We start from the raw sequence: 25,545 nt of genomic DNA, 5'->3' as shown, positions 1-25,545 counted from the left end.
GTGATCCAAAATTTCAGCCAAAACGGTCAATTTAGAAGGTCAAACGAGCCCAGGAGCAGGTAAACTCCTCATTTTGCCGATTTTAGTGTGCTATAATCCACAATTTTTTGGGTGATCCGGATTCCGACGTCAAAATTGCCAAATTTTTTCGTGAACGTCCGTCAAGACCTTGTCTATGCATACGGTTGGCCATCACGGCTTGTCCGACCCATTTGGAAGGTCAGACGAGCCCTGAAGTGAGCATACCCCTCATTTCGACGATTTTCGTGTGCTATAGCACACCATTTTTTAAGTGATCCGGATTCCGACGTCAAAAATGCCAATTTTTTCGTGGACGTCCGTCAAGACCTTGTCTATGCATACGGTTGTCCATCACGGCTTGTTTGGTCCATTTGGAAGGTCAAACGAGCCCCGAAGAGAGCATACCCCTCATTTCGACGATTTTCGTGTAATATAGCACACCATTTTTTGGGTGATCTAGATTCCGACATCAAAAATTCCAAATTTTTTCGTGGACGTCCGTCAAGACCTTGTCTATGAATACGGTTGGCCATCACGGCTTGTCCGACCAATTTAGAAGGTCAAACGATCCCCGAGCGAGCATACCCCTAAGTTCGACGATTTTTGTGTGCTATAGAACACCATTTTTTGGGTGATCCGGATTCCGACGTAAAAAATGCTCAAATTTTTTCGTGGACGTCCGTCAAGACCTTAACTATGCATACGGTTGGCTATCACGGCTTGTCCGACCCATTTGGAAGGTCAAACGAGCCCCGAAGCGAGCATACCCCTCATTTCGACGATTTTCGTGTGCTATAGCACACCATTTTTTGGGTGATCCGGATTCCGACGTCAAAAATGCCAAATTTTTTCGTGGACGTCCGTCAAGACCTTGTCATGCATACGTTTGGCCATCACGGCTTGTCCGACCAATTTGGAAGGTCAAACGAGCCCCGAAGCGAGCATACCCCTCATTTCGACGATTTTCGTATGCTATAGCACACCATTTTTTGGGTGATCCGGATTCCGACGTCAAAAATGCCAAATTTTTTCGTGGAAGTCCGTCAAGACCTTGTCTATGCATACGGTTGGCCATCACGGCTTGTCCGACCCATTTGGAAGGTCAAAGGAGCCCCGAAGCGAGCATACCCCTCATTTCGACGATTTTCGTGTGCTATGGCACACCATTTTTTGGGTGATCCGGATTCCGACGTCAAAAATGTCAAATTTTTTCGTGGACGTCCGTCAAGACCTTGTCTATGCATACGGTTGGCCATCACGGCTTGTCCGACCCATTTGGAAGGTCAAACGAGCCCCGAAACAAGCATATCCCTCATTTCGACGATTTTCGTGTGCTATAGCACACCATTTTTTGGGTGATCCGAATTTCGACGTCAAAAATGCCAAATTTTTTCGTGGACGTCCGTCAAGACCTTGTCTATGCATACGGTTGGCCATCACGGCTTGTCCGACCCATTTGAAAGGTCAGACGATCCCTGAAGCAAACATACCCCTAATTTCGACGATTTTCGTGTGCTATAGCACACCAATTTTTGGGTGATCCGGATTTCGACGTCAAAAATGTCAAATTTTTTCGTAGACGTCCGTCAAGACCTTGTCTATGCATACGGTTGGCCATCACGGCTTGTTCGGTCCATTTGGAAGGTCAAACGAGCCCCGAAGAGAGCATACCCCTCATTTCGATGATTTTCGTGTGCTATAGCACACCATTTTTTGGGTGATCCGGATTCCGACGTCAAAAATGCCAAATTTTTTCGTGGACGTCCGTCAAGACCTTGTCTATGAATACGGTCTCCATCACGGCTTGTCCGACCAATTTAGAAGTCAAACGAGCCCCGAGCAAGCATACCCCTAAGTTCGACGATTTTTGTGTGCTATAGCACACCATTTTTTGGGTGATCCGAATTCCGACGTAAAAAATGCCAAATTTTTTCGTGGACGTCCGTCAAGACCTTAACTATGCATACGGTTGGCTATCACGGCTTGTCCGACCCATTTGGAAGGTCAAATGAGCCCCGAAGCGAGCATACTTCTCATTTCGACGATTTTCGTGTGCTATAGCACACCAATTTTTGGGTGATCCGGATTTCGACGTCAAAAATGCCAAATTTTTTCGTGGACGTCCGTCAAGACCTTGTCTATGCATACGGTTGGCCATCACGGCTTGTCCGACCCATTTGAAAGGTCAAACGAGCCCTGAAGCAAGCATACCCCTAATTTCGACGATTTTCGTGTGCTATATCACACCACTTTTTGAGTGATCTGGATTCCGACGTTAAAAATGCAAAAATTTTTTGTGGACGTCCGTCAAGACCTTGTCTATGCATACGGTTGGCCATCACGGCTTGTACGACCCATTTGGAAGGTCAAACGAGCCCCGAAGCGAGCATACCCCTCATTTCGACGATTTTCGTGTGCTATAGCACACCATTTTTTGGGTGATCCCGATTCTGACGTCAAAAATGCTAAATTTTTTCATGGACGTCCGTCAAGACCTTGTCATGCATACGGTTGGCCATCACGGCTTGTCCGACCCATTTGGAAGGTCAAAGGAGCCCCGAAGCGAGCATACCCCTCATTTCGATGATTTTCATGTGCTATAGCACACCATTTTTTGGGTGATCCGGATTCCGACGTCAAAATTGCCAAATTTTTTCGTGGACGTCCGTCTAGACCTTGTCGATGCATACGGTTGGCCATCACGGATTGTCCGACCCATTTGGAAGGTCAAACGAGTCCTGAAGTGAGCATACCCCTCATTTCGACGATTTTCGTGTGCTATAGCACACCATTTTTTAAGTGATCCAGATTCCGACGTCAAAAATGTCAATTTTTTCGTGGACGTTCGTCAAGACCTTGTCTATGCATACGGTTGTCCATCACGGCTTGTTCGGTCCATTTGGAAGGTCAAACGAGCCCCGAAGAGAGCATACCCCTCATTTCGACGATTTTCGTGTGCTATAGCACACCATTTTTTGGGTGATCTGGATTCCGACGTCAAAAATGCCAAATTTTTTCGTGGATGTCCGTCAAGACCTTGTCTATGCATACGGTTGGCCATCACGGCTTGTCCGACCCATTTGAAAGGTCAGACGAGCCCTGAAGCAAACATACCCCTAATTTCGACGATTTTCGTGTGCTATATATCACACCACTTTTTGGGTGATCCGGATTCCAACGTCAAAAATGTCAAATTTTTTCGTAGACGTCCGTCAAGACCTTGTCTATGCATACGGTTGGCCATCACGGCTTGTTCGGTCCATTTGGAAGGTCAAACGAGCCCCGAAGAGAGCATACCCCTCATTTCGATGATTTTCGTGTGCTATAGCACACCATTTTTTGGGTGATCCGGATTCCGACGTCAAAAATGCCAAATTTTTTCGTGGACGTCCGTCAAGACCTTGTCTATGAATACGGTCTCCATCACGGCTTGTCCGACCAATTTAGAAGTCAAACGAGCCCCGAGCAAGCATACCCCTAAGTTCGACGATTTTTGTGTGCTATAGCACAAGTTTTTGGGTGATCCGGATTTCGACGTCAAAAATGCCAAATTTTTTCGTGGAAGTCCGTCAAGACCTTGTCTATGCATACGGTTGGCCATCACGGATTGTCCGACCCATTTGGAAGGTCAAAGGAGCCCCGAAGCGATCATACCCCTCATTTCGACGATTTTCGTGTGCTATAGCACACCATTTTTTGGATGATCCGGATTCCGACGTCAAAAATGCCAAATTTTTTCATGGACGTCCGTCAAGACCTTGTCTATGCATACGGTTGGCCATCACGGCTTGTCCGACCCATTTGGAAGGTCAAACGAGCCCCGAAGCGAGCATACCCCTCATTTCGACGATTTTTGTGTGCTATAGCACACCATTTTTTGGGTGATCCGGATTTCGACGTCAAAAATGCCAAATTTTTTCGTGGACGTCCGTCAAGACCTTGTCTATGCATACGGTTGGCCATCACGGCTTGTCCGACCCATTTGGAAGGTCAAACGAGCCCTAAAGCAAGCATACCCCTAATTTCGACGATTTTCGTATGCTATATCACACCACTTTTTGGGTGATCCGGATTCCGACGTCAAAAATGCCAAATTTTTTCGTGGACGTCCGTCAAGACCTTGTCTATGTATACGGTTGGCCATCACAGCTTGTCCGACCCATTTGGAAGGTCAAACGAGCCCCGAAGCGAGCATACCCCTCATTTCGACGATTTTCATGTGCTATAGCACACCATTTTTTGGGTGATCCAGATTCCGACGTCAAAAATGCCAAATTTTTTCGTGGACGTCCGTCAAGACCTTGTCTATGCATACGGTTGGCCATCACGGCTTGTCCGACCTATTTGGAAGGTCAAACGAGCCCCGAAGCGAGCATACCCCTCATTTCGACGATTTTCGTGTGCTATAGCACACCATTTTTGGGTGATCCGGATTCCGACGTCAAAAATGCCAAATTTTTTTTGTGGACGTCCGTCAAGACCATGTCTATGAATACGGTTGGCCATCACGGCTTGTCCGACCCATTTGGAAGGTCAAATGAGCCCCGAAGCGAGCATACCCCTCATTTCGACAATTTTCGTGTGCCATAGCACACCATTTTTTGGGTGATCCGGATTCCGACGTCAAAAATGTCAAATTTTTTCGTGGACGTCCGTCAAGACCTTGTCTATGCATACGGTTGGCCATCGCGGCTTGTCCGACCCATTTGGAAGGTCAAACGAGCTCCGAAGCGAGCATACCCCTCATTTCGACGATTTTGTCAATGGATTTTTGGTGATCCAGAATTCCAACGTCTTTTTTTCTTAAATTCTTGTAGACATTCATGAAGACATTAGCTATGGAGCGAGTTGTCCTTGATGGTCAAAATGCCCACATTTTCAAGGTCAAACAAGTCATGAAGCAGGTAAACCCCATTTTGTCGATTTTCGTATACTATATTCCATTAATTTTTTGTGATCCAGAATTTCAACGTTTTGTTTGCCTTTGTGGACGTCCGTTAATACATTATCTCTGGATCTATTTGTCTATGACGGCCAAAGCTATTCATTTTGAAGGTCAAACGAGCCTGGGAGCAAGTAAACCCTTTGTTTTGCTAATTTTCGTGTGCTATATATAGTCCACGATCTTTTTTGGTGATCCAAATTTTCAACATATATTTTGCCAAATTTTCTCAGTGGTTCGTTAAGACGTTATCTATGCAGCCATTTGGTCCTAACGACCAAAACAACCTATTTTGAAGGTCAAACGAGCCCAGAGCAGGTAAACCCCCCATTTTGCCAATTTTCATGTGCTAACGTCCATGAATTTTGGTGAACTAGAATTTCGACGTCTTTTCTTGTCAAATTTATTATGAACGTCCATTAAGATGTTATCTATGGGGACAATTGACCTTGACAGTCAAAATGACCCATTTTCAAGGTCGAACGAGCCCCGAAAAAGGTAAATTCCATTTTGCCAATTTTCGTATACTATGGTCCATGAATTTTTGGTGATCTGGAATGCCAATGTGTTTGTTGCCCAAATGTTTTGTGGACGTTCGTAATACGTTATCTATGAAGTCGATTAACCCTGATGGCTAAAATAGCTCACTTTGAAGGTCAAACGAGCCCAGAGCAGGTAAACTCTTCATTTTGCTTATTTTTGTGAGTTATAGTCCACGATCTTTTTTAGTGATCCAGAATTTCGACGTCTTTTTAGCCAATTTTATTGTGGATGTCCGCTAAGACGTTAGTTATGGAGCTAGTTGGCCCTGACGGCCAAAACGACCCATTTTGAACGTCAAACGAGCCTCAGAGCAGTCCATGGATTTTTGGTCATCTTGAATTTCGACATCTCTTTTGCTCAAATTTTTTGCGAACATCCATTATGACGTTTGCTATGGAGCTAGTTGGTCGTGACAGCCAAACGATTCATTTTCTAGGTCTAACGAGTCCCAAAGCAGGTAAACCCCATTTTGCAGATTTTTGTGTACTATAATTCATTGATTTTTGGTGATCCGGAATACCGACTTATTTTTTGCCCAATTTTTTTTGTGGATGTCCATTAAGACGTTATCTATGGAGCTTGTTGGCTCTGACGGCCAAACTGACCCATTTTGAAGTCCAAACAAACACTGGAACAGGTAAATCCCCTATTTTATTTATTTTCGTGTGCTATAAGTTTACGATATTTTTTGGTGATCCGAAATTCCAGCACTTACTTTTAGTGGCGGTTTTCCTTCTCACTAAAACATACTTTTGACTATTATTTGATTTAGTAGCTGTTTAATGTCATTAATACTTAATTTCAGCGGCAATTGTTTAATGATTTAGTGGTGATTTTAGTTGCCACGAATATTAATTTTTTGCGACATTTGTTATGTGAATTCTTGATGTCTTTTTGTTCTGTTAGTTTTGATGCACGTGCATTGTATGTGAAAATCAAATCATGTACCATATTAATTTAACATTCAAGTTAGAAAACTTACACGTTTAAGATCGTATATATAAAGTTCATGATATCGATTTTTCTTACATATATTATTTTTTTCTACTATTCTAATAAATTTCTAAATAAATAACACGAAACGCAGGCTGCAATTTTATTTAGTAACTCTCTTTTGTTTACTGATGCATGGTCAACTGCACCAATAAATTTTGTAAATATTTATTAATTCCTCAAATGGTATTTTTAATAATTAAATTTTATGAATAAAATATTTTTCTCGACTACACCAGAATTTTAATTTATAAAAATTTAACTCCACTAAAATATTATACTAATGCTTAACTTTTTTGCTAACTTACTTATCTAAATGTCGAGTAATTAAGTAAAGGAATTTTACTATTTTAATACTTCCAAATTAAGAAGAAATGAAAATATGGCAAACAAATAAAGCAAAACGCAATATATAATTCTCTTTGGTAATTCTTTCTTTATTAATTAATCTACATACATTCACTTCATTCTTATTTTTATTTAATTTAACGTTTTGCTAGGTTTGTATATTAATTATATTAATTAATTGTACTTTGAATTAATAGTAACTTACCAATATCCCATTAATACCTCATTCTTCAAGTTACCTATATATAACTTCTTTCCTATGCATATATTTTCATAATAATACCTCAAACATTAATACAATATAAGTAATTAGCATTTTCATGGCCACTCCAACATTCAGCCTACCTCGAAAGCAAAGTAAGATACATATTAATTATTTTAATTTTTTTTACAATATATGTTAAATATTCGATAATCTATCAAAAATAGTTTATATATTTTTACAAAGTAGGAGGTAGAAGACAATATATATATATATACACACATTACCATTTCTAAATTACATTTATCGAATTATACTGGTTATGTATGTGGTGTCACATGGGTATATCTCCAGAAGATCAAGTATCACAAGTTTTGTTCTTGTTAGAAATTTAAGTTTATTGTAGAAATTCGAAATTTTGTTGATTTTGTAAACTTCTAATGAAATTCTGCTACAAATTATTCATGCAGTAAGGGATTAAATTCTTTAAGGACGGAGATTATATTATATATTCTATCGATATCGGTTATTCTATTTTATTTCCCAAATTCATTATTTCCTAACATCTCATGAAAAATTATTATTAGTATAATTTCATCTTTCATATATGAAAAATTCAAAATACTATAACACTTTTGTATTTTTTTAATAAAATTTTTAGCTTCGTCACTGATTTAAAATTTTCTTTTTTTCAGCGGTAACAAAAGGTACTAAAATGTCATGGAAATTGATGCTTGTTGTACTTATTTTGGGAGTTGTAGTGCAAACTTCCTCGGCAAGAAAACTTCTTAGGAGGGATTTAATCAACCTCAATGGTTTTGACCAAATTTTAGGAGGACTTGGTGGCGGCGGTGGTGGCGGCGGTGGCGGCGGCGGTGGTAGTGATGGTGGATTTGGTGAGGGCTTCGGATTTGGTGAGGGTCATGGATCGGGTGCTAATGATGGATTTGGCCAAATTGTAGGTCTTATTGGCGGCGGCGGTGGTGGTGGCGGCGGCGGTGGCGGTGGTGGAGGTAGTGATGGCGGATATGGTTATGGCATTGGATATGGCGAGGGTCATGGATCCGGTGCAAACGGTGGCGGCGGTGGTGGAGGGGGTGGCGGCGGCGGTCAAAATGGTGGTAATGGTTTTGGTTTCGGATATGGATCGGGTCATGGTGGTGGCAATTGATCCCACAATTTGCTTGAACATTATTTTTGTTGTTTTATTAAATATAATAATTTAATCAATAAATAAAAGGCAAGTAATGTGCTAGTGATTCTTGAATAAAATGTTGCTACCACAAATGTTATTTATTTATTATTAAAGAATCGATATTATGTAATTCTAATCTTGTTTTGTTAAATTCAATGGATATTTTGTAATTTTTAAAAATATGAGTTAAATCTAAGTATGTATCATTTTTTTAATTTCTTTTTGAAAATATAATAAATATATTATTATTATTATTTTTTATGATAAGATAAATACGTAGTCGCTATTCTCTGAGTACGCACAGAATAAAACCCCCAATCTTGTATAATAGCTCACAAATTACATAGGAGAGTCGTAAGTTTAACCTATGTTGATCAATAAATTCACCATTCAAACAATAGAACTATGAGTTCAAATTATATATATATATATATATATATATATATATATATATATATATATATATATATATATTACATCTTTTTATTGTGAAGAACCAATTTAATTTTTAAAAACTCACTAGAAGAAACAAAAAAAAAAAAGAAAAAAAAAGAGAGGTCTCTATTAGCCAGAAAATAAATTTTATTTTCTTGGTGGGAATATATCTTCACATATTAACAAATCTTTTATTATATTTGTGATTTTCATCTTAAAAAATATCTACACATTTGTTTGACTTCTTCCAAATGTGTGTAATTGTAACTATCTTAAACTTTTAACTAGATTAGATCAAACTTGTTAGCAAAGAAAATTAAAGAAATATAAATTATCCATACATAAATTTTATAATTAAATAATAAAATTTATCATTAATTCTATTTAGTGACAAATTGACTATATATTATTAAAAAAAAATTAGATACTAGTTATTTAGCAATGAAGTTTATAGTTAATTTTGTTAAACTCTGTATTTATCAAACACGTAACATAGTCCTTAGTTTATGATCATTGTGTCCGAGCTAGATTTCGAACATTTTAACTAATTTCACATGATATTTATCAGAATGTCACCTCTTATTGTAACAGGTAATTTTGCCAACGTGAAAAATAGTCCTTTCATATTATAATTTTTACGATCATAGAATTTGAACCATATTTCAAACATTTCAATCAACTTCCATCAGTAATAAATATCGGATAATTCTATCCACCGGAATTTGCGAAAATGGTTCATTCTAAAAGAAACAATCTCAGCCAAGAGATATATGACAGCCACATGTCAAAACAAAGGCCTCACTCTTTCACTACTAAAAAATCACATAAAGGAAATCCAAATCCAAAATACATTATCCAATAAGCTTCTGCTTAGGTGTACATTTTTTGATCCTCAAAATCCATTTATTTTCATATAAAAACCTTCATTTCCAAGCTATTTAATATATAGTTCATTTCTTCATATTGCAAAAAAAATAAAAAAATGGCTACTTCTGCAATTCAACATTCTGCATTTGCTGGCCAAACAGCACTTAAGTCACAAAATGAATTTATTAGGAAAATTGGTAGCTTTGAAGGTGGACGTGTCACCATGCGACGTACTGTCAAAAGTGCACCACAAAGCATATGGTAATTTTTTTAATTTATCATTTACTATATTTTCAATCATATTATTGTTAATTTTTAATGAATTATTCATTGTTCATTTAGTCATATTATTATTTCCATATTTTTAAATAAAAATGGAAAAACAATGCAAAACCTTGAAATAATCATGTCAACTACTATTTTGTGACATAGAAATATAATGTCTTTAGTGTTGATTATAGGCATAATAAATACGTGTATCCTTTAATTTGGTCTCATTTCATGTTTATGTCCTTTAACTTTGGGTCTGCAGTAATAGTAGATACTTAAACTTGTATAAACTTGAACAAGTAGATACATGAGTCCTACGCGTTGGACAAAAAATGCCATGCAGCACATGTGTGTCTATTTGTTCAAGTTTATACAAGTTTAAGTATCTACTATTGCTCACGCAAAGTTAAACGACATAAATGTGATTTGAAGTCAAGTTAAAGACAGTCTGGTGCACTAAATTGTCAGTACTATAGTAATAAAGGGTTAGACGACCATATTAAGTCTATTAGTGTACAACTACTATTCTTGACCTCCTGCTCACATGACGATCGAATAGGTATGGAGAAGATAGGCCAAAGTACTTGGGACCATTTTCTGAGCAAACACCATCATACTTGACTGGTGAGTTTCCAGGTGACTATGGATGGGACACTGCTGGACTCTCAGCTGACCCTGAGACATTTGCAAGGAACCGTGAGCTTGAGGTGATACATTGTCGTTGGGCTATGCTTGGTGCTTTGGGGTGTGTTTTCCCTGAAATATTGTCTAAGAATGGTGTTACATTTGGTGAAGCTGTTTGGTTCAAGGCTGGATCTCAAATTTTCTCCGAAGGCGGTCTTGACTACCTTGGTAACCCAAACCTTATCCATGCTCAGAGCATACTTGCCATTTGGGCATCACAAGTTGTGTTAATGGGCTTTGTTGAAGGATATAGAGTTGGTGGAGGTCCATTAGGTGAAGGCCTCGACAAGATCTACCCGGGGGGTGCTTTCGACCCACTGGGCCTTGCTGATGATCCGGAGGCATTTGCTGAGTTGAAGGTCAAGGAAATCAAGAATGGACGATTAGCTATGTTCTCGATGTTTGGTTTCTTTGTTCAAGCTATTGTTACTGGAAAAGGTCCAATTGAGAACCTTTCCGACCACATTGCTGATCCAGTTGCCAACAATGCTTGGGCTTACGCCACAAACTTTGTACCCGGAAAATGAACTTAGTACACTCTTTTATCTGTAAAAATTGTGAAGCTACTGCATGTCTTTTATGTAATCATATATATGCAAAAGCCAAGACTACATAATCTTCAAATTTAATCACTCTGCTCATTTCAATTCGTTTGTTTTACTTAAACTTTTCTTTTTAGTTCGTTTCCAAAAGAATTTACATAATCGTGTCACTTATAAGGTAACTATATACGTAAATAAGCATTACTTGGGAACCTGGAAGAAATGGTAACGAATTTGCTGTAACAGGTTAACTACACTGATATGATCGTGTATAAAAAAGTATCGCGTGTGTACTATAGATGGAGAGAAGTATCAATATCAGAATTTTCATATTTACATTTAGCTGTCAACGCACGCCACAAAGGTTGAGTCTTTCTGACTTGGTAGCTTCTGTGTTTGTTATTCAAACTGAGTTCAAGAAAGAACTTATCTTGATCAGAATCGATCATTTCTGATCGAAGAATCAGTTCGTGTGTGAATTCTGGCTTGACAGATGCATGATTCTTGATTTGTGTCATCAGTTGAGGCTGTGAGAACAATTTACTTGTTCTGTTTTTTCTCTGCTTTTTTGCTTTTTCCAATTGTCTGAATCTTTGTTGCAGCAGCACAATTGAAGGACCTGAAATAGTAGGATCGTTGTTCGGCCTTCCCATGAAGGAGTAGGAGCTAGTTTTAGGGGCGGAATTGAACCAAGCAAATTAGTTCATGCCACGACGAAGAAAGGAGGACTTTTTTTCTCTCTTGTTATGACTTTATGAGGGGTTGAAATGTGTAGATATAGGAAGAAAATGGCTAGTATTTGACATTTTGTTTATTGAATTTTCACACATGATGTAGAAAGGGAGCCGAACGGGCGACTAAGGAACAAAGTCCAAAGAAGAAAATGTTAGAATTTATATGGTGACTTTTTTTTTTGCAGAGGAAAATGGTAAAGGGAAGTGTCCAAATGGTGGAGTGTAGCATTTGGAAGGTTGTGTTTGTATGAATCAAGGGTTTGGTATGTTATGTCGGCCAATCATGTTCGTTGGTTTTTCTTATACTGACGATGTAAATAATTCAGTCTTAAATAAGTTGCAGTCAGCTATATGAAATCTTCACTAGTCGTGTTTCTCCATCAACGATCTTACCTAATCGAGTGAACATTTGGGTGAATAGTGATCAAAAAACTTGCTAATGTTGATGTCCATTCAAAAAGAGAACAAACCTCAGAAACGGAGCCCAAGTTTTCACTCAAGGGATTCAAAGTACGCAGAAGTAAACACACTAAGAAGCCAAGGGGATTCGATTCAACATATAGCACAGATATACATAATCAGTCTTTTGACAAAAGCAAAAACATGCTTCAGGTAACAACTCGAAAACTAGACATTGTCAAACAGATGGTGATACAGTTCACACTTTTGAGGACTTTATTTATGGCATCTCAATCATGAGTTTTGAGGAACCAACTTCTACTGAAACCACTCCTTTTACAGGCTATGATTTTCCGATATGAGTACTCTAAATGTTCAACGTTGATATCAAACACGGAATGACATAATCAGAAGATCTTTAAACATATGTAACTGAGATAAGCAACTTCTATTGTATATTACACACAGAACAATTTTCAGAATACAAAGCAACAAAGTTGAAATTTCATTAAACATATATGACTAAGCTTTAATAAAGTTTTGTGATAAGTTTGATGATCTGGATACAGAGTCGCCTTTGTTAGGAATCATTTTACCCCACTATCCAACGCGAATCTAGTTTTAGTTGGACCCCAATGCGTGTACCATACACCAAGAGGGAACCCCAAAACTAGTTTGATGATCCAATTCTACACATATTCCAATGGATCTTTTAACAAATATACAGGATTTGAACCAAAGTTACTGAGTTCTGCCAAACCCCTACTTCCCATCCTAGCTAGCTCCGCCCCTGAGGTGGAATATCAATCCAATTAAGACAACCAACATGAACAAATGTTTGAAACAAATTAGGCATCCCTTGAAACCTTAAAGTCCTAAAGACACAAGTCTTAGGATCATATGAAACAAGATTTCCACCTTTGTACTCTAACAAGATCTCTCCATTCTTCAACAAACATAAAACTTTCACCAATGGTTGCACATGTTGTGTTACACAATTTGGATTTGGTGTATAAGCTCCAATTCTAAACTCTTTCATCCAAGATTCTTTCACATTATATTCTCTCATTACCCAAATTTCAAATCCTCCCCCTTTATAATGAGGCAAAGTTAGAGCAACAGCAAGACAATCTCCAAGTACTGCTAAATGATACTGAACAATTCTTGGCTTGACATCAAAATCAACTTTTGGTACTTCACCAAACACGTCGTTACCCAAATCAAACGAAACAATAAGCCTATCACGACGTCCATGATACTTACCAAATCGAGTCAACCAATGCATTTTCCCGTTCAACAGAATTCCTTGAGAACTCTGATCGAAACGATAAACAACTTCTCCAACACTCCTCCATTTGTTGTTAGTACCAAGACTAAGTACTTGAACATCTGATTTACCAAAGAAAGGGACTCGAAACCTACGATGATAACGCCCTCCAGGTTCATTATAATACATGTTGGCATAGTTTATGATCTTGATCACTTTATACTCTTTAGTAACAGGATGAAATCCAAAACCAAAAACCAATTTTTGTACCTCGAATTCGATTGATCTAGGGAGTTGTTTGTAATCCCTTGTAAAAGGATTGTATACATAAAGTGCATCACTAAACAAAGAATCACATATGCATAATAGTCCTTGACATGAACCAACCACTTTAAATTCAGGCACATAGTTAGCAAAGGGTGTCCTGATTTTCCTCACAACATCGCGATGATCAGAGAATTCAAGAAAATAGAGTTGATTCCTCAAAGGGTAATCCGCGTGTATAATGATGCAAGGACCGGTCTCTACTACGCGATTCTTGTGCATATTCACAAGGTTTATGTCATGTAACATGTTGTAAAATGATTTGCAAGATAATATGAATTGGACTAAAGATGTTATAGGAAGCCTTGAGGCTATGTCAATGATAATTTCTTGAGGTAGGGAATCAAATCCATGTATAAGATGAGTTTGATCATATTGAAATTTGTGTTTCTTGATTTGTATATCCATAAAACAGAGAAAATTAGGCAAAGAAAGATAATTAGGGAATTAAAATGTTTTTGACCAAAAAAAAGACTATACTAGGTGTTGAATTTTATGAACTTTTCTTGTTTTTGAAACAAAGTTGTATAGCATATCCTTTTGGATAGCTAAAGCATATTCTTGCTCATGACACTGACTTTTTTTTTTAATAATCGGGTGCGGACCTAACTCATTACACACTATATCTGATACCTCACACTAACAACACGTAACAAGTAACTTTATCCAACAAAGCTAGAACAAATCAAAAGAAATTATTATCTACTGTTTTCATCTCTACTGATACTTAAATTAGCCAAAGGAATATAATTCAGGAGGATTTGAATATATTTCCTTTTAAGGTAGTCTTTAAAAAAAAAGAGAGAATATTTTAAAGCAAACTTGGATATAATCAAGAATTTGGCATATAGCATGGAAATTGGAATCTTATACTTGTTCTAACATGACAGTCTTACTATGATAATCAATACAGAACATGTAAATAGTTACAAACAGTTCAAAACGTATAGAGTCTGTTATGAGAATCCGACAATACTATAGTATTTAAGAGTTTGTTGGATTCGAACTTATAAGATATTTGGATTAAAGAGCGAATAAAACTCAAATATGTCATCGAACTTGCAAGCCGTGACCAGAAGTACAGATTTGTGTCATAAGATGATGCACATCACTAATTTAAAGCATATCTATAACATAATTGTGAAAAGAGAAATTCAAGAGTCCTACTTTGTGCACAAATAACAAAGTAAACACTGAATACATTACAAGTTCCTAAAAGATGGCTCTTGAAACACTAAAAGACATAGTAATTAAGAGCATACTCATTTGTTACTGACTATAAATATGGATTTGATTGCCTTCCTCAAGAAATTGTCATTGACATTGCATCCAGGCTTGCCATAACATCTTTACTTCAATTCACAAATCATTTTTTACAACTTGTCTCATCATCCATAGCTATTGAATTTGCACATGTTGTAGAGCATAGCAGAAGAAAAGTATAATGTGTTGCAGAAATTCCTTATGAGATTTTGTCGGAGTAATCAAGGAATTATGTTGAACGGGGAGATGCATTGGCTGATGAGGTATTTGGTAGAGTTGATTCTGGTTTTTCACTTAAGAACTATTCATATGCTGATCATATTTGGTGTTCATTTTAGTACTGTGTTTTCTACATTATGTGATCCATCTTAATGTATGTTTGATATCAAACTCGAGCATTTCAGACGCGTTTACTTGAAAATTACAGCATGTTCATATGAACATATTGAACATGACAAGAATTACAAATGTGTCAAAGTCTGTTCTGAGAAGCTGAAGAATTGGAGTTTGACGTAAAAAAACTCAAATATGTTATCCAACTTATAGCTTTTAACTGTTCAAAGTTGGACACATTTGTGCCAGCTGACTCTTTTGTTACTGACTATAAGTATAAGGGGAGTTCCTAAAATATCTTTATAGCATTATTTATCGATTGTTTCCACATAAATTAGTTCATATTTGATTATGTTTAACGTAAAAAAAAATCATGTATACAAAGATCCCCTAAATATACAAATAATTTATATATTCATGGATCCTTTTTTCCTGAATATATATGTATTTCTATGAGTTTTAGTGCAAAATCATTTGTCTACAAGTATAAGCATAATCATATTTTTTAATCATGATGTGTCATATGATTTATTTATCGAAAAAAAAATACTTGATGTACCTTTTATTTTTGCGATTCAAAGTAGATATTTTGTTTGATCAAATTAAAAAGAAAATATTGCAATATCTAGAAGGTCAATAAATTAGCTAGTTTGCATTTGTTGCCCTTGGTGAGACACGTATATTTGCTATTAAATAGAAACAAAACATTGATATGGGGCTATGATGTGATCTTGTGCCATAAGGTCATGTCCCAAAATACTACAACAAAGTTATGTAACCATTTTTTCATTTCATATCGAGATTTTGAATTCGAGCTTTTGACAATAGAAAAAAATAATTTATAGCCCTAATTTTGTATCTTTAATTAGGTAAAGCACTAAACCAAGATATAATTTTGCTTAGGGTCTTAGTATATGTTTGATCCTAACTCTTGCCTAATTTTCCCAAACTCCATGGTTCCTCTAATTAGAAGGTTTTATTAGTGAAGTAAATGGAAAAACAAACGTGTATAACTCTAAAATGGATTTAACAATTAATATACTCCTACATGTAGAAATGTATAGAAAGTATAAATGTGTTTATTTGGTACTAGTTGTTTTTTATTTAGGTAACTTCATTAAAATCTAACTTATTCAGATTTAATTTATTTGTCTTTTTTTCTTTTTAAATCTATTTTTAAAAAATCGACAGACTCTTTCATTTTTAAAAGACATTTTTACAAGAGTAATAGAGGAGAATTTTTTTTCCTTCATCTTTTCCTAAGACAAGTACCCAAAGTTAGACCATGTGTCTAGCGGGTCGAGTCAGACCGATTCACAAGCCAGCCTAAATACCAGGTCGGGCTGAAACCTCAATGATTTCTAACCAAACAAACATCTATATATCGTGATTTTCCAGGTAAAATATTGAGTTCGGCCCAGCCTACTTCCCACCTACAACTCAACCCTGCCCTACCTATTGCGCAGGACAGATCTTTGACCAGATTATAATGGATCAGTTTCGAATTGATTCACTCATTTGACACTCGTAAACTCAAGATGATTATAGTGTTTTAATAAATTTTATAGTTATAAATTAAAGTTGGAATATAGCCTTATGGGCCTACAATTTAGGTGGTAAGATTAATCCTTAGTAATGAAAATTCCGAAAGAATAATCATGATTCATGATTATTAACATTTTTAATCATGGCAACTCAAATTACAAACCTTTCGTGCACTTTTTTTCTATATATCTAATATAAATAAATAATCAATATGCACATGCAAAGAACTAGTTTATTAGTGAATATTTTAATAATTTGCGCAATATAAAAGCATATTTATACATATTAGTGGAAAAAGAAAAAGAAATAATCATCTCTTGTCCATAAGCTAAGGTGGAGATATATGTAGTGTTCCAAAAGTAATTATTGTAATCAAAACATGGAAATTATTTTCTTTCTTTAATTTCCCATTTTTTATTTAGAGTCAATATTCGAGATTCGATTAAATTTAAATTACGTATTATTAAGTCCATTTGAAGTGACGATCTTTACAAGATTTTCTCCATATTTAAAATTTGAATCTAAAACTTATGTAAATGATGAAGCAACTCCGTTACTACACCGCAATTAATATTCATGTGGTATGGAAATTACCTTAATTAAGTATTCCACTTGGTTTAATTTGGTGTTACGAAGAACTGTTTGCTACTATTTTTCAACTTTTTGAAGCATATGCAAGTTGTATGATTGTAAATTAAAAGCACTTAAAAAGAGTAGGTATCCTAGGAATCTTTGGAGATATTATTAATACATTATTGTTCTTTCTTAATGGTAATTAAAATATTTTAATTATTGCAATTTTGGTGTGCATTTGATTTGTTTCATATGGTATTTCTTTTTCTCTAGAAATTGTGGAGATTTTTTTTTTAAAAAAAATATATCTATCTTCACGAAGTAAATGTAAAATTTGTGTATATTTTATTTTCTTCGAATTCATTTGTGTATATTTTATTTTCTTCAAATTCTGCATATGAAATTACCCTCACCAACTATGAGCGAGAAGAGAAAAAGAACAAGGAGAAACCTCTTGTGGAATTTGAATTGGACCGTTTTCAAGTTATATTGAAAAAAATAAAACAATCAAAACAGGATGTCAGCTGACGACAACTATAACAATTACGTCTTAATCTCAAATTAGTCAGAATCAGCTATGCGAAAATTTTATGATTCACGTCACTTTATTATTATCCAAATAAATAACTCGATTTATTTCAATTTATATTTTCATTAAATTTAAGAAAGAAAAAAAAATCTTTTTTAGAGAATTAATGATAGTTATACTTTATATGGATATAGAAATATCTTATTAAATTTTAATTGAAGTATTTTTACATATAAAATATGTATTTGTGTTGGAAAAAAATTAATAAAATTAAAATCACATAAAAAAAATAGTGACAAATGCTTAATTGGTTGAAGAAAAATCTTGAACATGGAGATATTTTAAGTGGTAGGGCATTGTAGAAACCAACTTTAGAGGAGACATATTGACTAGAAAATTAAAGTGAAAAGATTTGAAAGAGTCTTTATAAGTCTCTTCATATATGAGAGAGAATTAATATTGACTTCCAAATATAATTATTTTAGGTCAAGGTGTCAAAAGTATTTTTCTTTTGTTACACTTTAGAGTTTCATCTTCTTTTCTTGTTATATATATTTTTACATGAAATTTAGAGGAAAAAATTAAATATCTTTGTTGAAACATTCACAAGGGAAAATTAGGAAAATTCCCAATTGAGAAATTGGTGTCTTATCCATAGGATTTTTTTTTTGTTGTTGTCCCCATATATATAATGCATTTTGGGGCAATATTTATTTTTAATTTATAAGTAGTGGTCGATCAACTAATGGGTCACACCTCTCACAATGTATAACATGGGACGGCTCATATATATTCGATGTTTGATATCTGTTTTAAAATTTGATTAGTTTGTATTTGTATCAACAAGTCTCATTTTGGAGGTAAAGTATTTATATCTTAAGGTACTTTATATTAAAAATTTGAACCTAAAAATCACTAATTAAGAATATAGAAATATTAATCATTATGTCACTGATTATAATATTCTAGTTTGATATTTACGTTAAATATCACTTTCCCATCCTCAAGGAATATAACCTAATAAATACAATTTGTCATAAATAGAATTAGTATCGAATTTTGTTGGTTGACTACAAAAGTTATTCATAACTAATTTTTGTTTTAGTTTAATTAAGTTCGATGAATTTATATATATATATATATATATATATATATATATATATATATATATATATATATATGAATTAAGGATATATTTTTTTGTTTTTTAAATTAAAAATATATATATGAATTAAGGATATATTTTTTTGTTTTTTAAATTAAAAATATATATATGAAGGATATATAAATTTTTTGTTTTTTAAAATTAAAAAGTAAAAGAAAAAAAGGATCTTCTAATAGAGACATTCGGATTCACACCATGTACGATTCACTTAAAGGAAAATTATTTTCTGTCAAATCATACTATATTAACCTTTAATTAAAAAAAAATGTGTGTTTGTATATCTTCTTGTTAAAAATATGTTATACTTGACTATTTATAAAATTTTAATTAATTATCATTGAGTGTGGAATAATTGTACAACTAAAGAAATAAAAAATTCACAATTCAATTAATTAAGATTTGATGTACTTTGATCAAAATTAGGGGCTAAATTAAAAAAATTAAATTACAAAGGGATCAAAATGTAATAAACTTTATCTTATAGATGAACTATTCTTTTTAGAGAGTATGGTATCCTAAAATATAAGAATAATAGTACAATTTTAATACAACACATGAGTAGTAAAATAATGAAATAATTTAGCATTTCTCAAAATTTATGAGAATTCACAAGCTAATAGATCAAAAATATACCTTCTACATAATCAATAATTAAACATACTTAATTAAATATTAACGATAACAACAACATATTTAATAAAATCTCATAAATTCCATTTTAAGGAGGGTAACATATTCAAACCTTAACAACACCTCGAGAAAACGAAGAGACTATTGACATTCGCCTCAAGTGCAACAAACCCAAGTATAAAGAAAAAAGAAACACAATAACTAACAGAAGAAATAATATAAAACCTACAACACAACAGACAATAGACGATATTACATATCGAAATCAAAAGGGAAAAAGTATAAGTACACCCCTAACCTATGTCCGAAATTTCAGAGTTACACTTATATTATATTAAGGTCCTATTACTCTCATGAACTTAATTTATAAATAATTTTCTAAACCCTTTTCGGCCTACGTAACACTAGCTTGAAAAAAAATGTCATGCGTTTGGCTCACAAGATAGTGCTACATAGGTCGTAAAGGGGTAGAAAATTATTTATAAAATAAGTTCGTGGGGTAATAGGACCTTAGTATAAGTATACGTGTGTCTCAATATTTTAGATACTCGTTCATTTTTTCAAATAAAAAACGACAATACTATATGACTGATAAAACGACATACTCCAGCAAACCTACTAACCTTCTACCCTCATACGCACACATTCTCCACACTATCTTATCTAAAGTTATATCCTCAATGATGTAAATTTTTATCTAATATCTATAATTAATCAACCAAAAAAAAAAATTTACTAATCTCAAATAAAAAAAATGTTTTAGTCAAATAACATAACTTCCCCACATAATCTATAGAAATTCTTTTTTCACACCCACCACGTGACTACTTTTTTGAACCGTCAAGATCTATCTCCCCACCTTTAATTGCGGTCCAGATTCACCCACGTTATCTAACCCTTATCACCAAATGGACGGTTTTAAATCCGCCACGTGTCGTACCTGATTGAATATTATACCCCACGATCCAACGGACCCTGCATTTTCGCTTGCTCTTTTCTCTCTCATCTCTCTCTCTCCCCGGCCGGAAAATATTTCCCGGCGAACGTTTCTCCCTAATTTTGGTCTGTCGGTTTTTGTTCCATCTGTTTGTATACAATTTGTATTTTTCTCGCCGGAGAATCTACTTCCCCCTTTTAAATTCTCGCCGGAAAATCCAAACCCAGTTAACATTTCCGGTACGGTGATAAAGGTTTTTTTTTTCGTTTTTGTTGTTTTAGCAGTTTTTTCTGGAGTACCGTTTTTTTGAATTTGGAGAATTTGGGGATTGGCGATGGCTGATTCAGACAACGAATCAGGAGGTCACAATAACGCGAACAGTGAAGGATCAACAAGGGAACAAGACAGGTTCCTTCCGATAGCAAACGTGAGCAGAATTATGAAGAAAGCTTTACCGGCGAACGCGAAAATTTCGAAGGATGCTAAGGAAACAGTTCAAGAGTGTGTATCGGAATTTATCAGTTTCATTACCGGAGAAGCATCGGACAAGTGTCAGAGAGAGAAGAGGAAGACGATTAACGGTGATGATTTGCTTTGGGCTATGACAACTTTAGGATTCGAAGAGTATGTTGAGCCATTGAAGATTTACTTGGCCAAGTACAGAGAAATGGAAGGGGAAAAAACTACTATGGGTCGTACAGGGGAGAAAGATGGGGGTGGTGGAGATACGGCGGGAGGTGGTGGTGGTGGTGTTAGTTCTGGGGGTGGGTATAACGGTGGTGGCGGCGGTATGTATGGTGGTATGGGTGGTTCCATGATGTATCATCCTCAAGGTGGTCATCAAATGTATGGTAGTCATGGGTCATATAATCATATGGGTATGGGTGGCGGCGGCGGTGGCGGTGGTTCCGGTGCCGGAGGTTCCGGTCAAGGGCGGAGATAGATTCTATAAACTTCAAATTTTGAATCGATAACGAGCCAAAGTAGGTGGTAGTGGAAGTTTCAGAATATAATAAACATCAAAATTCTGAATAGATAATGGACCAAAAAGTATACGGTAATTGAGGAGGTGGAGGTTTCAGAATATTATAAACTTTAAATTCTGACTTAACAATGAGCCAAAGTAACGATGATTGTGATGGTGGATTTATATTATGAACTTTAAATCCTGGCTTAAGCAACTATGATTGTAACGATGAAACAATGATTATGATGGTGAAATTATATTATAAGCTTTAAATTCTGACTTTGCGATTCGATTACAAAGCCAAAGCCAAGGCAAGGTGTTAGAAGAAGGTGGTGATAAATATTAATCATATGATGTATCATTGTGTTGATAGCTAGTTCTATTACTTTACTTAGGTCCTTTTTTTTATATAAAAAAAATATGTATAATTTATATTTTTGAAGCACATTGACATGTGAGTTTTTAGATAATGCTTTAGCTTTTTGTTTTTTTTTTCTTTTGAAGTTGGGAGTATTGGTAGTAGTGGGTTACATGTGTAGTACTTTTGTGGAGAAAAGGATATTGTTGATGGAGAAAAAAGAAGTAATAGTACTATATACATGATGATATATTATAACCTTCAATGGAAGGCACTTGAAATATGTGTATTTTAATGGAACAATGAATGAGATGCCATTTTATGTGTTCTTTTTCTTCTTATTTTAACTAGTATACTAGACTATATGCTTTTGAAAATTGTCACCACAACACCTCAAATCTCACCTCTAAGTTAGTGGCAAATTCAAATGGCATAAAATATGTGTTTTAATTCGACTTTCATTAATATTTATGGTAGGATGTCACGTAGGATGCGCATATTACATGTGAATTGATATTAGAGGTTAAGTGCCTACACATATTTATTTGTTCAACTCTATATAAGTTTAAATGTCTATTTGTGTATATTTAAAATTGTATGATATAGTTATTATATGAAATCAAATTAAAGAGCATGTTGTAGATCTCTATCTTTCCAAATCTCACTTTCAGGATTTACTGAATATATTCTTTATTATGCCATCGATAGAAGGTAGTACTTGGTTGAATTGTGCGTGTAAAAAAACACTGATATAACTAGAGTTTATCCACAACACTTTGTTTACATCTTAATTTATGAAAACTACTTATAACAAATTTGAAATTTTGAATTCATCGCTATTCATTTTACTATTGGATTTCATCGAAGAAAAAATCAACCATTATTGTAACACCTTAAAATCTATCAACACTTTCGAATTTGTCGTCCTCTTTTTCATCTTAAAATATTTATTATATTTTATTTTTGAAGTGTTTTTCTTTACCATAGTAATATAAGAAGTTTTTAACTTGTATTATTTTTCATATCGTAATATCAATATTTTATAATTTTTAAATATCTTAAAATCATAAAATGTACGTGTATATTAAAATATTAAATTAATTTCCAACTTCAAACTTTTTGCAGCAGTTAGTTTTTTCAGTTAAAGAATTGCAGAGATATATATATATTATAATATAATATGAAATTGACTGCTCCTAGATATTTGCGGCAAATGTTGAAAATAGGACATTTTCTGTCTAAATCAACAAAAATAAAAAGGGTAAAAAATTTATAACGTGCTAAATTCAGACTATGATATTTTAATATTTTTATTGAATGTTCGATATCTAATTTAGATATTAAATTAAATAAAAAAAATTTCTTTATACTAAAAATAGGTTATTAATTTTTTACCTTGTTTATCTTAGAATATCAAAAGAGGCTAATCATTTTCATCCAATATTTACTGTTATCATTAAATAACTAAATAAAATACAAGTAATCAATAAGTACTTAAATTTATAATACATAATTAATAAGATTAATTTAATAAATTAATACTTTCTTAATTATTATGAACTTCAAGCTCTTGCTAAACTGGATTGGGCTTTATTAAGATAAGGCCCACACCATTTTGGGACAAATATATATATATATATATATATATTCTCCCTCATAAACCATTTTTCAATTGTTTTTTTTTTTTACTATATTGCATTCTAAAGAAAAAAGAATTTTAATCTTGTATTTTAAAAATTAGAGGCAATTATAACATACAAAATTACTATTAAAAGATGTGGTGCAGCGAAGGAGACTCATCTTAACCAGATGTAATGACCTTCCAGGTCATTTCTTCCATTTTCCGATCATTTCAGTGTTTAGAGCTTTTCTGTAGCGACCCCCAAGTCATTTATGATTTGTTGGGACTGACAGTTTGGTCTCTTGGTCGTTTGCTTGATTTTGTGCAAGTTTTCTTTGTTTTGGACCTTTTGAAATTTAAATGGTTGATTTCGATCAAAAGTTCATAAAGGTGAGAGTTTGGGCTAGAAGGACCTTTTGTGCAGATCCCGATGCTTCAGGACTCATTACGAGCCATCTTATGGATTTCAACTAAAATGGAGTTTGGGTGTGGGACCCACTTTTTATTGAAACTTTCAACGATTTCTCAGGTTGCGATGGTCTTGGGTATGAAAAAAGTCTTTGGTAGGAAATATTTTTTTCTTAATGAGGCAGCATAAATTAGAAATAATCAAACTCTAATATAGATACTTTAACATGTAAGACATAGTTTATAATTGTAAATTGACATATAGAAATATTACCAAAGGAAAACATATGGAAGAAAATGAACTTATTAGTTTATAAGTTAAAAGGTGATCTCCACCAACATCCTTTTAGTTAGATATTTGAGTAAAGAAAATAACATTTTTTTTGTTTCAACTTTTGATTAATTAGTATATAAAAGTTCATATGTTTGTTTATTTTAATTATTAATATATAGTTAGTAGGTAATATGATAGGAGAATACACCTTACTACTAACTTTTGATTAATTAGTATAAAATTTCATATGTTTGTTTATTTAAATAATGTCCTTATGGCCAAAATGTTCAACTTTATTTAACAAGTAAAATAGTAAATCATGACTTGAAAATTAAGGTGTAATAAATAATAACACTTCTACCAATTACATTAACAAAACCAACCTAACTTGAATATACAAATAAAGAATATGAACATTTTTCTTATATAAAAGGTGGGCAAATATTAGGTATACATAATCATTATTTTATATAAATATCGTTAAAGATTTAGCAACTTATAACGCAATACAATAATATTAACTTAATCATCGTTACATATTTTTGTAACAATAAATATATGATTATTTAAAAGAAAATTTATCATCACTAAATATATATTTTTTCGGTGTTCTTCCCTATGGGAAGTCATAACACTATTCTGATGAATTTTATGTAACAATATTACTTCTAATGATAACTAATATCTTTGTTTACTTATCCAAACACTTAAAAATAAGCAAAACAATATTTTTATCATCCAGAAAAAATTATTTTTTGTAAGAAAAAGAAAAAAGATTTTCATATCAAACACCTTCGGAGAGTCGGAGTCTATCTATTTGGTTAAAACAAATTAGTAGAGTGATCACATGAACAAAATTAACGCCTTCAAAAAAACTGGAATTCGATCTTGGAAATAGGAGAAAAAAGCTCATCATAACCGTGAATTCACCATAAACCCTCCTCCTATATAAAAAAAACAAACAAACATTACAACGAAAATGTATGTCTAACATTATTCTCCTAAATAGGGAACCAAAGATTAGTGAGAATTAATAAATTAGTTAGTAAATAAAGTTGATATATACTACTTACTTACGCCTTTAATAAACATAAAATTATCAACTATATAACTACCCTCATGCAAATCATGAAAATGACATTAGATCTAACTATGATTAGGCTAATTCAACATCCA

At 34.0% G+C, this 25,545-nt stretch overlaps 4 protein-coding genes across 4 annotated transcripts; 3 read left to right on the top strand and 1 right to left on the bottom strand.

Annotated features, from left to right (window-relative positions):
• The first annotated feature begins 7,132 nt into the window (after positions 1-7,132).
• On the top strand, positions 7,133-8,460 carry LOC104644897 (putative glycine-rich cell wall structural protein 1). The gene is made up of 2 exons (XM_010315749.4): positions 7,133-7,204; positions 7,745-8,460. The coding sequence occupies exons 1-2, from the start codon at positions 7,168-7,170 to the stop codon at positions 8,218-8,220; spliced, it is 513 nt and encodes a 170-aa protein (XP_010314051.2). The 5' UTR covers positions 7,133-7,167; the 3' UTR covers positions 8,221-8,460.
• A 1,150-nt stretch (positions 8,461-9,610) lies between these two features.
• CAB5 (chlorophyll a-b binding protein 5, chloroplastic) lies at positions 9,611-11,147 on the top strand. The gene is made up of 2 exons (NM_001308945.1): positions 9,611-9,807; positions 10,376-11,147. The coding sequence occupies exons 1-2, from the start codon at positions 9,662-9,664 to the stop codon at positions 11,025-11,027; spliced, it is 798 nt and encodes a 265-aa protein (NP_001295874.1). The 5' UTR covers positions 9,611-9,661; the 3' UTR covers positions 11,028-11,147.
• Positions 11,148-12,953: 1,806 nt separating this feature from the next.
• On the bottom strand, positions 12,954-13,988 carry LOC101258441 (F-box protein At3g07870-like). Its single transcript, XM_004251993.3, has one exon. The coding sequence runs from the start codon at positions 13,986-13,988 to the stop codon at positions 12,954-12,956; it is 1,035 nt and encodes a 344-aa protein (XP_004252041.3).
• Positions 13,989-20,784: 6,796 nt separating this feature from the next.
• LOC101255169 (nuclear transcription factor Y subunit B-3-like) lies at positions 20,785-22,394 on the top strand. Its single transcript, XM_004251491.5, has one exon. It carries the CDS (start codon positions 21,076-21,078, stop codon positions 21,682-21,684), a length of 609 nt encoding a protein of 202 aa, XP_004251539.1. The 5' UTR covers positions 20,785-21,075; the 3' UTR covers positions 21,685-22,394.
• The last annotated feature ends 3,151 nt before the right edge of the window (positions 22,395-25,545 follow it).

This window comes from Solanum lycopersicum, chromosome 12, assembly GCF_036512215.1.
Source record: "Solanum lycopersicum chromosome 12, SLM_r2.1".
NCBI classification, from domain to species: Eukaryota; Viridiplantae; Streptophyta; class Magnoliopsida; order Solanales; family Solanaceae; genus Solanum; species Solanum lycopersicum.
This window is presented reverse-complemented; position numbering and strand designations above follow the sequence as displayed.